This window comes from Lynx rufus, unplaced genomic scaffold (assembly GCF_022079265.1).
Source record: "Lynx rufus isolate CCGP_SWC_20201006 ecotype Redwood Valley unplaced genomic scaffold, mLynRuf1.p SCAF_6, whole genome shotgun sequence".
Classification (NCBI taxonomy): domain Eukaryota; kingdom Metazoa; phylum Chordata; class Mammalia; order Carnivora; family Felidae; genus Lynx; species Lynx rufus.
In genome coordinates this window covers 71,366,395-71,380,564 of record NW_025814878.1, presented here as the reverse complement: position 1 = coordinate 71,380,564, position 14,170 = coordinate 71,366,395, and the positions used below count along the sequence as shown (strand labels likewise).

Here is a 14,170-nt window from a genome sequence, read left to right as displayed (position 1 = left end):
GGGAGGGGCCGCTGGACCCGCCTCTCCTCCTCGCTGGTAGTGCGCAGCTCGCGCCTGCGGAACTGCGGATCCCGGTTCTGAGAGGGCTTGGGTCTGTTTCCATTGAATGACCGGGAAGGGTGAGGCCCCCGCGGTGGCCCGAGGGTTGGGGCCGAGGGTCGTAGGCCACCAGAGTACTGCGACAGTCCCCGCCTCCAAATTTGGGTTTCGGGGTGGCATTCCTGCGTTCCTGGGAAGGCAGGGTCCCTAGTGATCCCAGATGGGGGTACCAACCCCGATTGGGGGCCTCTGACAAGGTGGCCTCGGCCATAAGCCCTTTTCCCGCATCCCCTCCTCTATTCTCGGGGTTCATCTCCCCAGCCTTTGACTCTGGGAGCCTCCTCGAGTCGCTCCCCCCACCACCCCCGCCACCATCTACCCGCACCAGCTCGCACTAAACACCATCTTATGTATGTACCTGTAAGACTCCCCCTAAGCCTAGACCCCTCGGGGCAGAGGCCAGGTGGGTCCAAATCGTCCGGAGCGATCTGGGCCGCCCGGGGCTGGTGTGGCTCCCCGAAGAGCCGTAAAGGCCCGCTAGGGAGGGGTTCTTGGCGCTGGGGCCGAGGGGCGGCACCTAGCGTTTGGTTTCCATACGCTCCAAGACCTCGGAGCCAAGGGAGTTGACCACAGCCCCGCCAGCACTGCGGGCCTCCCTGGCCACAGCGCCCAGCTCCGCCTGAGCCTGAGACCTGGGTGGGATTCGGAAACTGGGCTCCTTGCCTTAACCAGAATTCAGGCTTGCAGAGCATCTGCAGGTGTTGTTTGCCAACCACCTGCAACGGGATAATTTGGAACACTTGTTGAAAGTCCAAATTCCCGGATCTGGATCGGAAGCGGGGGTGGGGGTGGGTGGGTAACGGACTGGGAATCTGAATTTTAACGAAGTCTCTGGAGGGATGTCGTGCATACTAGATTTGGGGGTCAGGAGATAAAGCGAAGAAAGAGTGTAAGTGTCCCGGTTTGTGCCCCTAGCTGTCGGTGCACAACGTTCCTGCAAAACCGCTTCCAGGAAAGGGACCTTCCGGAAATTTCTTTGGACGCCGCTGAAATTAAGAAACCTAGTGCCCCTGGGCTTTTCCGGTTTTCCTGGCAGGTGGATTTGGAGGCAACATGTCCGCTTCAATGAAAGAATGCCTGCAGCTTCAGCTGCTAGAGATGGAAATGCTGTTCTCTATGTTTCCTAACCAAGGAGAAGTAAAACTCGAAGATGTAAATGTCCTGACGAATATAAAGAGATATTTGGAAGGAAAAAGGGAGGCGCTGCCACCCAAAATCGAATTTGTGATTACACTCCAGATTGAGGAGCCCAAGGTAGGTACCCTGAGTTGCTTTTATTGTTGCTGGGTGCCCAGCTTTTATTGCAAACACTTGGAAGGAGAGCTTTCTGTCCAGGAAACAAATAGAGAATATTCCAGATTCTTATTTCCTTTACTTGTTTGAAAGTGAAATATGTAAAATATGGGATGCACTGTAAATTGTCTTCAATAAATATCTTGGATTTTACATAAATGCGCATACTTTTTAACAAATATATCTAGTGTTTTTATTAAAAACATCTGCAGTCTCATACTACCATCATTATTTTGTTCGCTCGACCAGTTTTTTACCAACCCAACTATTGTAGTATGTACTGTCTTGTATACATATCACGATTTTGATAAATCTAAATCTTACCTTTAGCAAATCTGGCTTGTAAGGAGTGGATGAATGTTTATTTAGTGACACCATAGCACAGAAAGCAAATACCAGATAGGAAATCTAAATACTAAAAATGAGTTTACCTTCATCTTCTGATCCATTGTCTCCAGTAACATTAGCATAGCGTAGATAACAAGTGGACTAGGCTTTTAAGAACCCCTCTTCTAGCGATTTTCTGTACATCCTTCAGCTCTCATTTCCTCAGACAAGATCTCCTGGTTCCCCAGACTGAATTCTGTCTCCCTGGTTACACATTTCAGCAGATCCTGCACTTTTCCATGCTCCACATTACCATTGGAATTAAATACTTGTTCTGTGTACTTACTAGTTTAATGTCTGTCTCTTTCACTAGGCTCTACTTTTCACAAAGAGCAGAAGTTGTGTCTAGCTCCTTTGCTTCTTTATCCTAGCATAGGGTCCCTGACACATGGCGAGTGTTCAGTAAATACTGGAATGAATGGATGCTTACATGGAAGGAATAGTGTATATAAAGTACTGGGTAGAGTCTCTGGCACATAGTTGACATTTAACAGTAGCAATAACTATTACATTTATCAGAATCATGCAGTTGCCACTGATAAACCAGCTTAGGTGATTTTACGGTACTTAAATCTATTTGATTTTCATTTTAAGGTGAAAATTGATTTGCAAGTAACCATGCCTCACAGCTACCCCTATGTAGCATTGCAGCTGTTTGGACGGTCTCCTGAGCTTGACAGACAACAGCAACTACTTCTCAACAAAGGTCTCACTTCTTACATAGGGACTTTTGATCCAGGCGAGCTCTGTGTATGTGCAGCAATCCAGTGGTTACAGGACAACAGTGCCTCCTATTTTCTGAACAGAAAGCTCCTTTATGAACCGTCTACACAAGCAAAGCCAGTCAAGAACACATTCCTCCGGATGTGGATCTACAGCCACCACATATATCAGCAGGACCTAAGAAAAAAGATTTTGGATGTTGGGAAAAGGTTAGATGTGACTGGGTTTTGCATGACAGGAAAGCCGGGTATAATCTGTGTGGAGGGCTTCAAGGAGCACTGTGAGGAATTCTGGCACACAATTAGGTATCCCAACTGGAAACACATTTCTTGTAAGCATGCTGAAAGTGTGGAAACGGAAGGAAATGGAGAGGATCTGCGCCTTTTCCATTCTTTTGAAGAATTACTCCTTGAGGCCCATGGTGACTATGGATTAAGGAATGACTATCACATGAATCTGGGCCAATTCTTAGAATTTCTGAAAAAACACAAAAGTGAGCATGTTTTCCAGATATTATTTGGTATTGAAAGTAAAAGTTCAGACTCCTAGGAAGCCATTAAGTGGCCTATGTGTGTAATTTCATCACTTTAAGTCAGTATTTTCTGTTAATAAGACCAAAATAAAAGGGCCAGTGGCTGTTTAGTATCATCTGTGAGACACCTAGCTCCAGACTTTTTACCTGGTAATGAGACACAAAGGCCTTTTACCTTTTCACAGTGCGATTGTGATGTTATCTCTATGTTCTTATGTTAACTGAAAACTATTTAACTGCAAGTTAATAAAAACACTTTAACCAATGAAGCTGATGATTAAAGAGGAGTCCAAAGCCCATAATTAGTATCAGTAGTCATGTTACAGCTCTGAACCCATAAATAACATTTTTGTCTTTCATGATACCAGCACACGATGACATACCACATTTTCTTTTGTTATTGGAAGAGTGAATTCTAAGGTTCAAAGCGAGAACAAAGGGCACATGTTTACTACATTTCTTACTTTAAGTTAAACCGCCTACTTGTAGTTTTTTCTTTTAGCAGAACTAGGTCCTAAATGTAATGGCAGAGGAATCAGAGAAATGAAGTCTCAAGGGAAATGAAGATGACACATGATGCTGTGTATTCTTTGGCTGTTTTCACCAGCTGATTTATGATACTAAGGAAAAGGATACCAACATTCTTAGTTCTTCCCGACAAAAAAAGATACAGTTTCTTGGCCAGAAAAATGTTCCACAACCAATGGGTACTGGCACCCTTTGCCTGTGTGCCAGTATATACTGCTTTGTAGGGCAGGAGTGTTGGGGAGGAGTCGTACAGATGGCTCTGTACTGTCACCTTGGGGGAAAGATCCAAGCTCTGCATTTTGGTGAGAAGTCACTGCCATCTCATCTGAAAATTCTCAGCTTCACCAGCCTTTGTCAAAATGTGACTTTTTTTAATGACAGTAACCCCTATTTATGCAGCACTTGCCACGCCGTTTCACTGCAAAGGATTTACCCTCCCCAAGAATTTCTGGGAGTCTCACCTGTGTCAAGAGATGTCCTGAGCTGAGACTCTGCAAATTTCTTTGGCTTCCATGGTCTCTCTTTAGCTACTACTGCCCTTTCTCAGGGACCATTTCATTCTCCTGCTGGTCTCAGGCACCCCACTGATGTCCTGGCCCCTCAGGATGCTAAAGGTGGCGTGCGGAGATTTAGTAACATGGAGGGAAATGAATGCCTCACTCCCCGTTTTGTGATACGTTCTCTTAGATGCCAAACATAGCTGCATGTGCCAGGGAGCTTACAAAATTTTTGATGGAATAGTACATTCTGGTTTTACTTTCTGTGTCTAGCATGCAGACACATGTCCTTGAACTGGGGCAAGGATATAATGGAACAGCAGATCCTGCACTAAGCTGACTCCCTTGACCTTGAGGCCTTGAAACTGGGTCCACTCTGCCCTGCCTACACTCTTAGCTCAGAATGAGTTTCTTTTCAGGGCACAACTCAGACCTTCAAACCAAGGCTCTCGTCTGTCTTTGCCAGATGATCCAGCTTGCCCATTCATGTTTTAAACCTAGCCTTGGATGTGGGTGGGACCCAAGCAAGAGCCTCACACTTTACCTATATACAAAGGGAAAAAATAGGACTTACATTCCCAAAGGCTCATTTCTCAATCTTTATCAGGACTGAAAACAACATGTATCCCATGTAATCTCCCCAAGACCGTCAATAAAGTATTATTAGTATTTAGAAGTTCTTAGGCCCTAAGCAGATGTGACTCTATTAACTTTTTTTCTCACATTAGGTGCCTTCCACCTAATCTATGCCTAAACCTCTCATCAATGGTTTTTTTCTATGATTACATTAGAAATAGTGATGGAAAGATAAAGAAGCTTAAAGAACTACAATATGGAACAAAAAATAGATTATTCATATAATTCAATAAACAAAAGGAGTAACTTATGAACTCTTTACTGCTTCTGGAGCTATTTCTGGTGATAATTTTTTCAGAACCTACTTTTACATGCTCAGTATTAGCATGTAGCAATACTTTTTCCTATCAGAAACACTAACAATAGACATTAATTACAGGAAAAGTGTGAGTTTTATAAAAATATATGTATATATATATATATATGATAATTCAAAGCTCAGTTTTGTATGTATAGTAGACTGCTAGTTTTCTTTGCTCAACGTGATAGAAACACAGACCACTCTCCTCCCCTAGCACCTCTCCCACATACAGCCCCCACTCCCCAGCACACATACAACACTTACTCCGAGGAACTGCCCTTTCTCTGTATGTTTTGGGAGAAGTGACCGGACTCAAGTCACCCTCTGGCAGCCTTCCAGAGAGATGGTTTTGAGCTCTTGCTGCTTAAATCCATAGTGCCACCTTCATTTCTGGCCTACCGAATGCTCAGTTGTTCAACATCTGCCTTTTTTTTTCTTGAAAGTCACAGAATCAGTCTCTATTGCTTGGAATTTAAGAATCCTGATACTATATACATTATATTTTTTTAACGGTTATCTGAAAAGAATGGTCTTTCTAAATATTGCAGTGTCTTTTTAAAACTTACTGGATTAAATCAGCCTTTCTTCAAGTATGTTCTCTGCTTCTCATTCCTTATTGGTCTATTATGTGTTGGGCTAAGGGCTGAGGACACTTGCATAGTGGATTGAGGAGTGGGCCAGATGAGTTGATGGGCATAATACAGTATCTCTAAACCATCCCTATATTAAATCAGATGTATGTTGCCTGTGAATTTGAGTTTCCATATATGACTGTTAAATGCCAACCACCTATTCAGAGAACTTGTGAAGGCCTGAGGGAGTCTATCTGAGGTCTTCACAGAATCCTTGTTCAGGACAATTTTCCTTCATTTGCTTTTATCTCATGTAGCCCAGTAGTAAGTTGAAAGAAGAGGTATTTTCAGAAGATGGCATGGTTTGCTAAAAAATCCTTGTTTTATGCAGAATCCTGACTTGCCTCAAAACTCTGAGCCCATTGCGTCTCCCTCATAAGGTCTACATGGTAAAACTACTTTCACTGCAGCCTGGATCAGCTAAAGCAGCCTTTTTCTGAGCCCAGTTAAAGCCAGAAGCATTTGGATCCACTCATAAATGGGTTTGAGCAGTGGACAGAAAATTCAAAGAAGCCCCGCAAACACAGAGGGACCTCTTAGTCACAGGTGGAGCAAGGCACACAATTAGTTAATCATTATGGAAGTAACATCCTAACGTGCATCAGACATTGGACCTCCACAAACTTGGCTAAGGCGGCAGGCTCTTGTGCTTTCATGAGGTCTTAGCAGTTATTCAGGAAATCCAATGATGCCCATGCTCCGGGTCCTATGAACATATCATCATCAAGGTGTTAGACCAATGTGATGCCCTGTATAATGGTGAGATGATCAAGGTCAAGAGTTATATTCTGGCACAGAGTCAGAGAGTAATGTTGTTTATTGGTAGCACAAACTGCTTCAAGGGCCCTCTACTTACTAGAATATAGGAAAAACAAAAAAGCATTGGCCTGATCAGTAGCTACTCACGGATCTGCTCCAAGAAAGAGAACTTGTCTGTCAGCTGCAGTTGGAATCACCATCTGATTAAGTTAGGGTGATCCAAAGATCATAGTCAAGATGTGATAAGAATCACATCTTTTAAAGCTTTTAAAGCTTCCTTTAAAGCTTTTGATGGTGGGACTTACCTCTGCAAATCAATGGGTACTTCCTGCCAGAATAACCCTTTTTTGTGTGTTATCAGGGATCCAATGTGGTGATAGATGATGAAGAAATCAATTCTAACTCTTCATTAAGAAAATGACTAGAGGGTGGATTTGTTCCTACATACACTTAGTCCTAAGGGTACACTTAGTCTTATAGACCGCAATAATTTCTGAGACCCTAGAAATTTGTATTCGTTCAGAGTTCTGTTGCCAGGTGATTTCCAGAAGGCCTAGTAGTCTCCTTTCTGCAATTAATTGTTATTCTAGTAAATGGAAACTCAAAGAAAGATTCTGGATATTACAGAGTTCATCACCTTAGGGTCTTTCATCCATATCTATGCATGACAATTTCGTGAACACCTTGACACTCTATATTGGTGGCTCTAGTCAAGTTTTTCATACTGTTGCTGTTACACATACCAAGTAGGGCCTACATTGAGTTGCCCATATATTTGGTCCTAAGTCCAGCTAATATTTAGCTGCTATACACTGGTGTGGTTATATCAGTTGTATTATACACTGGCACTCATTTTTCTTGGTCAGTATCTGTGCTGTCCTAATTAGATTTTTCAACATCATTTCAGGCTATGAGGCCCAATGATTTACCAGCCACCACCAAAGATTTTGGTAGGCCAAACTACGATGATTACAGTGAACCAGCTTCCTATTATGATACTGTTTCCGTTGTGTCTCTAGTTGTTAATTGCTGCAAAGTGCTGCTATCCAGCCTCTATTAACCCCAAGATTCTGATGTCTCCATTAAAATAGGGAGCCCATTTTTAACCACAGAATTTCCCACAAGTCTTCCCAGTTTACAGAGAATCGTCATTAAAATTCCTCAGGAAAATGTTGAATCCAATAATACATTAAAAGGATCATACACCACGAACAAGTGGGATTTATTCAAGGGATGCAAGGATGGTTCAAAATCAGCAAATCAGTCAATGTGACATACCACATTAACAAAATTAAGGACAAAAATCATATGATCATCTCAGCAGATGCAGCACTTGACAAAATTCAACATCCATTTATAATAAAAACTCTCAACAAAGTGTGTATAGAGGTAATGTACCACACAACATAAAAGCCACATATGACAAGCCCAGAGCTAATATTATACTCAATGGCGAAAAGCCGAAAACTCTTCCTCTAAATGAGGAACAAGGCAAAAATGCCCATTCTCCCCACTTTTAGTCAACATAGAATTGGAAGTCCTAGCCAGAGCAATTAGGCAATCAATCAATCAATCAATAATAAAAGGCTTCCATGTTGGAAAGAAAGAAGTAAAACTGTCTCTATTTTAGATGACATGTTACTATATAGAGAAAACCCTAACTACCAATATTGTTAGAACTAATAAATGAATTCAGTAAAACTGTAGGATACAAAATCAACATACAAAAATCTGTTGCATTTTTATACACTAATAACAAACCATCAGAAAGAAAAATTAATTCCATTTACACCAAATAAACAACCTAGAAATAAATTTAACCAAGAAAGTGAAAGAACTCTACACTGAAAACTATAAGATGCTAATGAAAGAAACTGAAGACAACAAAAATAAGTGGAAAGATATCCCATGCTCACGCACTGGAAAAATTAATATTGTTAAAATGTCCATACCACCCAAAGCAACCTACAGACTCAATTCAATCCTTATAAAAAATTCCAATGGCATTTTTCACAGAAACGGAGCAAACAATCCTAAAATTTGCATAGAACCACAAAAGAATCTAAACAGTCAAAGCAGTCTTGAGAAAGAAGAACAAAGCTGGAAGAATCACACTCCCTGATTTCAAACTACATCACAAAGCCATAATGATCAAAATAGCACGGCACTGACATAAAAAGACACATAGATCAATGGAACACAATAGCCCAGAAGTAAACCCATGCATATATAGTCAATTAGTTTACAACAAAGTACCAAGAATATACAATAGGGAAAGAACAGTCTTTCAATATCAATGTTGGAAAAACTGGAAAGCCACATGCAAAAGAATGAAACTCGGTGCCTATCTTATACCATTCACAAAAACCAACTCAAAATGGATTAAAGATGTGAATGAAAAACCTGAAACCATAAAATTTGTAAGAGAAAGTATAGGCGGTAAGCATCTTGATGTCTGTTTCAGTGATGAAATTTTGTATATGACACCAGAAGCAAAGGCAAAAAAAGTAAAAATAAGCAACTGAGACTACATCAAAACTGAAAAGCTTCTACACAAAGAAAGAAACCAACAAAATGAAAAGCAACTTGGGGTGCCTGGGTGGCTCAGTTGGTTAAGCATCAGACTTCGGCTCAGGTCATGATCTCACAGTTCATGGGTTTGAGCCCCATCTCGGGCTGTGTGCTGACAGCCCAGAGCCTGCAGCCTGCTTCAAATTCTGTCTCCCTCTCTATGCCCCTCCCCCACTCTCTGTCTTTCAAAAATAAGTAAACATTAAAAAAAATTTTTTAAAGAAAAAGCAACCTACTGAATGGGAGGAAATATTTGCAAATCATATATTTGATAAGAGGTTAATATCCAAAATATATAAAGAACTCATAAAACTCAATAGAAAAAAATCCAACTAAAACATAGGCAGAGGATCCGAATAGGCATTTTTACAAAGACATACAGATGGCAAACAGACACATGAAAAGATGTTCATCATTAATCATCAAAGAAACACAAATGAAAACCACTGTGAGATATTACATCACGCCTGGTAGAATGGCTGTTATCAAAAAGAAATGTGTTGATGAGAATGTGGAAAAAAGGGAACACTTCGGGACTCTTGGTAGGAAGGTAAATTGGTAAAACTACTATGGAAAACTGTATGGAGATTCCTCAAAAAATTAAAAATATAAATATCATATGATCCAGTAATTTCAGTTTTGGGTATTTACCCAAAAAAAATGAAAATGCTGATTTGAAAAGATATCTGCACATCCATGTTTCTTACAACATTATTTTCAATAGCCAAGACATGGAAATAAGCTAAGTGTGCAATAGCAGGTGAATGGATAAAAAAGAAAATGTAATATGTGTGTGTATACATAGTCCAGTCATAAAAAAAATAAAAGCTTGCCATTTGTGACAACATGGATGGACCTTGTGGGCATTATGCTAAGTGAAATAAGTCAGAGAAAAACAAATACTGTGTGATCTCTCTTATATGCGGAGTCTACATAAAAGGGGATGTTATGTACAGCATGGTGACTATACTTAATAATACTCTATTGCATACTTGGAAGTTGCTGAGAGTAAATTTTAAAAGTTCTCATCACAAGAACAAAATTTGGTGATGGATGTTAGACTTATTGTGATTATTTCCAAACATATGTAAATATCTAATCATGCTGTATATGTGAAGCTAATATAATGTTAATTACACCCCAACTTAAAAAAATGCTTTTCATGGATGCTGCTATTCCCATCACCAATGTATTTCTCAAGGTTTTAGTGAAAGGGGGGTCAGTAACAAGGTCTTCTTGGGAGACTTAGGAGATCACTAGGATAAAGATGGTCTGGTTGCACATGACAAATCCACTCCAACATTCCTATCATTGAAATCTTTGAATTCCTTTATATTATTTCAGGAAATATTTGCATTCTCAGTTTCATTTAATTTCATCATTAAGTCCATATTTCAGTCAACTAACTGAACCAAGTAGAATGACTTTCAGCTGCTCAAGGCAGCACACCAAATCCAAAATCTGTGGCAGGTACATCCCTATCAGTCAATTCTATCCAATCCAAAAGCGCATTTCTCCTTTCTCAGTACATTTTCAGAATCCCATATTTTCTCTTGGGGTTTTGCCAATATAAATAAGCAAAGTCAAGAATTCTTTTGGTGGGAGTCTTCTTCTCCTGGGTTTCCCTTTCTACTGTATCCAACACAGCTCCTCTCTGGAATCTGATATTAAGAATGTGCAGGTCATGAGAAGTAATGTGGGAAGAGCAGAAGGTAAACTGAGGCGATCACAAAATCTTCAAGCAAGGCAGTAATAACCTTGTTAGGCAGGAAGAGCTCCCACGTTGATTAGCAAGGGAGGACAAGTCAATTCTTACAGTTTGCCTAGGGGTTGAGGGGTTTCCTGGGACACAGAACTTACAGTATTCAAACCTGGGTTATTGTTCACAGTAGCTTAGGGTATCACATGTCTTCCAAATCCCCCTACCCATAGATCCCCATTCCAAATCAAGGTCCTACTGTTTCTGATCAATACTCTTAAGTACAAGGTCTGGTGAAGCTGTGAGTGCAACTCCTCGTAAAAGTTGGCAACGAGTAGGATTAAGTATGACCTTGTTTTCAGTTATTTCAGCCTTAAAGCTGGTAAGACAGAAAAGATTCTTTTGGCAACAACCTAAGCATTGCCTTGAGCTGAGAATTTAATCCTTTGAGCCTCAATGATCTCTTTCTTTATGAACCCATCTCTGTAGAAGCAACCATCTTATCCCACAGTTCCTGGATTTCTTCGCCCTTTACAGTGTTTTATGGCAGGAGCCATTTGTCAGCCCAAACCTCCCCATCCTTAGATAATGCGTTCCATCCATTTTTTACCTCCTGTTTGGGTTCTTGAGGTCCCAAAGATACTTTGCTATATTGATTTTTATTGACATTATATATTTACAATTTATATTTAGGTCTTTAAGCCATCTAAGCTCCCCTTTTTTAAATGATGTAAGGTAGGATTCTAGTTTTAATTTTCTCCACATAGTAGGTCAGCTTTCCCAATCCTCTTACTAAACACCTTATTCTTTTTATCTGTTGATTTTTGTGCTATCTTTGTAATTCATATATTCAGGGGGTCTGTGAGCTTCCATGACTTGGATGCATATGAAAATATCTAGATTTTGGAGGTTAGTATAAGATAAAGCGTTTCATTAATATTTTTATATGGATTACATATTGAAACGATAATCTGGAGATGTCAGTTTAAATAAAATTAACATGGATTCCACCTATATTTTCTTTATATGAGGCCACTAGAAATTACATAGGTGGCTCACTTCCTTTGTCTATTGTACAGTGGTATTCTAGACTGCACTCTAGCAAAAAGAGAGCAGACTATGAAGCAAGATAAACACGGATTTAGAGCCCACCTCCTTGACTTATTAGCTCTGTGGACTTGGTAAGCCACTTAAAATATCTACTTCATAGGAACTTGTGAGGACTACATTAATTAATCTATACAGAATACTTGAAACCTAGTAAGTAATCATCCAATGCTTGTTTTATTATCTTTCTCCGAGGATAAGGAAGTCGCTCATTTATTATGGTATAGAGCAAATATGACTACACATGTATTAAATGAAGTTCATATTGAAATTAGCTATGAGAATATTTTTAAAATTCATATACTGTCACATGACTGCCAAGGCCCAGCATTATCATTTTAAAATGTAACAATATTTTAAGAGAAAAAGACAATCATAATTTTATTCATTCACTTTTTCTACACTTTAATAAATCTTTTGCATAGGTAAATACATTTAGTTAGAGTTGCAAGACAACATGGAAACAGACAAGAAATAAGCATTCTGGATCTTTTCAAAGTGACTATATTGAGGAAACTCTTGACTAAATGTTACTTTCAGAAATAACCGCACCCTGTCTATTCACACCTGAAACTATCTGTATAATCTTCAACCTTCAATAAAGTCATTGTACAGTATAGTTTATCTTGAACATCTTCTTATACTTTTTAAAAGCATTATTTCAAGAACAGAAATTCTCCAAATAATTCTACAAATAAATAGCAAATGTTATTGCACCTGAGCTTAAGAATTTAAAATGGTTTCCATTGGTTCAGTTATTAATTTCTAAAGTAAAACTTGAAGTTAACAATTTCTGGGCTATAAGTACTGACGGTAATTAGAATATCTTAATACCTGATGTAAAGATAGTTTCTGATACTGGGGAATTGGGTTACAAAATTTCCTCCATACTCAGAGTAAAGTGAGTTTATTGTAACACAGTAAGCTCTAATTACCTGAGCTAATCAAGGAAACACGAGGGCAGGTCACTTAAGTGAGAACCCAGCTTGTCTGGGAACCACACTCTTGCCCCTGACTCCAGAGATCTTTGTCCTAAGAGGTCAGCTCCACAGGCAGCCCTTTCTCAAGGATATTACCTACTCTCTTTCAGCTCTTTCTGTGGCTCAGGCTATGCTGAACTGAAGGTACCAACTTCTGGACAGGCACCACAGTCTGCAAATGTTCAGCAGCAATAGTGTGAAGGATAGGGCATTCAGTCAGGGGAGGAAGAAAAGTGCTTCTAGAAGAGATATCTGACTGAGAATCAAAATGATAAGAAGATGTAACAATGGGGAAAGAATATTAAAATCTAAGGCTGCACAAGGCATTGTAAACAGCAATGATCTTTCTTAGAAATGTTAGCGTTCAGTTGCACTAGAAGAACTAATATAATGTAGGACTGGAATAAAAATACCTGAGAAGTTATTTTTCTCTAGGCAATGAAGTAAGTGTTGTTTCTGCTTTTAGCAAAAATTCATCTATGCCTAAATTCATTTCTATCTTTATTAAAAAGAAAAAAGAGTAGATTTTTAACAAAATGGTCAACAAAACAATTATGGATTTTAATGTTGAGCATATCAATTTGTTACTAATTTTGGTCTTTCCATTAGTTCCCTATATAAAAATGGTGTGTTTCTCAGTAGCAGGTACAATAGCTTTTTAAGAGAACTTGGGCAAAATAATTAAGAGAGAAACCATAAATAATGAGAAAGTAAATGAAGCAAAATCGTCTAGTGTGATGTTTACCCCAAAGTATATTAATATTCTTCCATGAATTTTTATAGTTAAAGTAAAATTATCCTAGTGTAGAATATTACGAGTAATTAGAAAAGATTCCAATCTTTAAAAATTATGAGAGACTTTAAGATCTCATTAATGGAATTAGAAATGTCAGTAATTATGCTACTGGTCAAGTTTGGTCTGTATTTTCTGGGCCTCTTCAGGCCAAGAATAACAATCAGGTAGAATCTGGTCATAATCAGTGCTATACATCTGAGAGCGGACAAATGCTTCCTTGTTTTGGGGTTCAGGATAAACTGTGGCTGTCTTTTCTTGGTAAGCATCTTTCACAATCTAGGAATAAAAAAAGAATATTAATTATTTTAATGAATAGAGTTGATGGTGAGCACATGTCAGTTTTCATCTGTTTCAAAAAATTAATTTATGTCTCGGTTGTTTACAAAAAATTAAGTTACATTATAATAAAAGCACACATACACAAAGAAGATAGAAAAGGAAAATGCAATTATAAATCATATAGCAGGAGGAGAACAGGACATCGCCAACAACGGAAAGTGTGAAGAATAGAGATTTATCAAAAATGTGATCATAACAGGATTTCACAGATAATCCAGTGGTGAAAGTTTTGACATGACCTGAACGGTAACTAACTTGAACTAAATACCTTAGTATTCCTGCTAAGTTTGA

General features: G+C 39.2%; 2 protein-coding genes across 3 annotated transcripts in view; one reads left to right on the top strand and one right to left on the bottom strand.

Moving 5' to 3' along the window:
- Positions 1–62: 62 nt before the first annotated feature.
- RWDD2A (RWD domain containing 2A) lies at positions 63–3,300 on the top strand. 2 transcript variants are annotated; one of them, XM_047102415.1, is made up of 3 exons: positions 63–91; positions 1,015–1,353; positions 2,374–3,300. In XM_047102415.1, exons 2-3 carry the CDS (start codon positions 1,153–1,155, stop codon positions 3,049–3,051), a joined length of 879 nt encoding a protein of 292 aa, XP_046958371.1. In that variant the 5' UTR covers positions 63–91; positions 1,015–1,152; the 3' UTR covers positions 3,052–3,300. The 2 variants fall into 2 exon arrangements, with proteins under 2 accessions (XP_046958371.1, XP_046958372.1); XM_047102416.1 differs by having other exon boundaries at positions 91–119.
- An 8,818-nt stretch (positions 3,301–12,118) lies between these two features.
- The window catches only part of ME1 (malic enzyme 1), a 191,385-nt gene continuing 189,333 nt past the window's right edge, over positions 12,119–14,170 (bottom strand). Inside the window, exon 14 of the mRNA XM_047102453.1 lies at positions 12,119–13,816. Within this exon, the coding sequence (XP_046958409.1) occupies positions 13,646–13,816 (171 nt within the window). The 3' untranslated portion in view covers positions 12,119–13,645. The remainder of the gene's footprint in view (positions 13,817–14,170) is intronic.

Bases quoted from the DNA above. Each gene is read 5' to 3' on its own strand.
- RWDD2A (XM_047102415.1), top strand. From the start codon at position 1,153: ATGTCCGCTTCAATGAAAGAATGCCTGCAGCTTCAGCTGCTAGAGATG. The intron at 1,354-2,373 runs GTAGGTACCCTG...TTTCATTTTAAG, and splicing joins TCCAGATTGAGGAGCCCAAG to GTGAAAATTGATTTGCAAGT.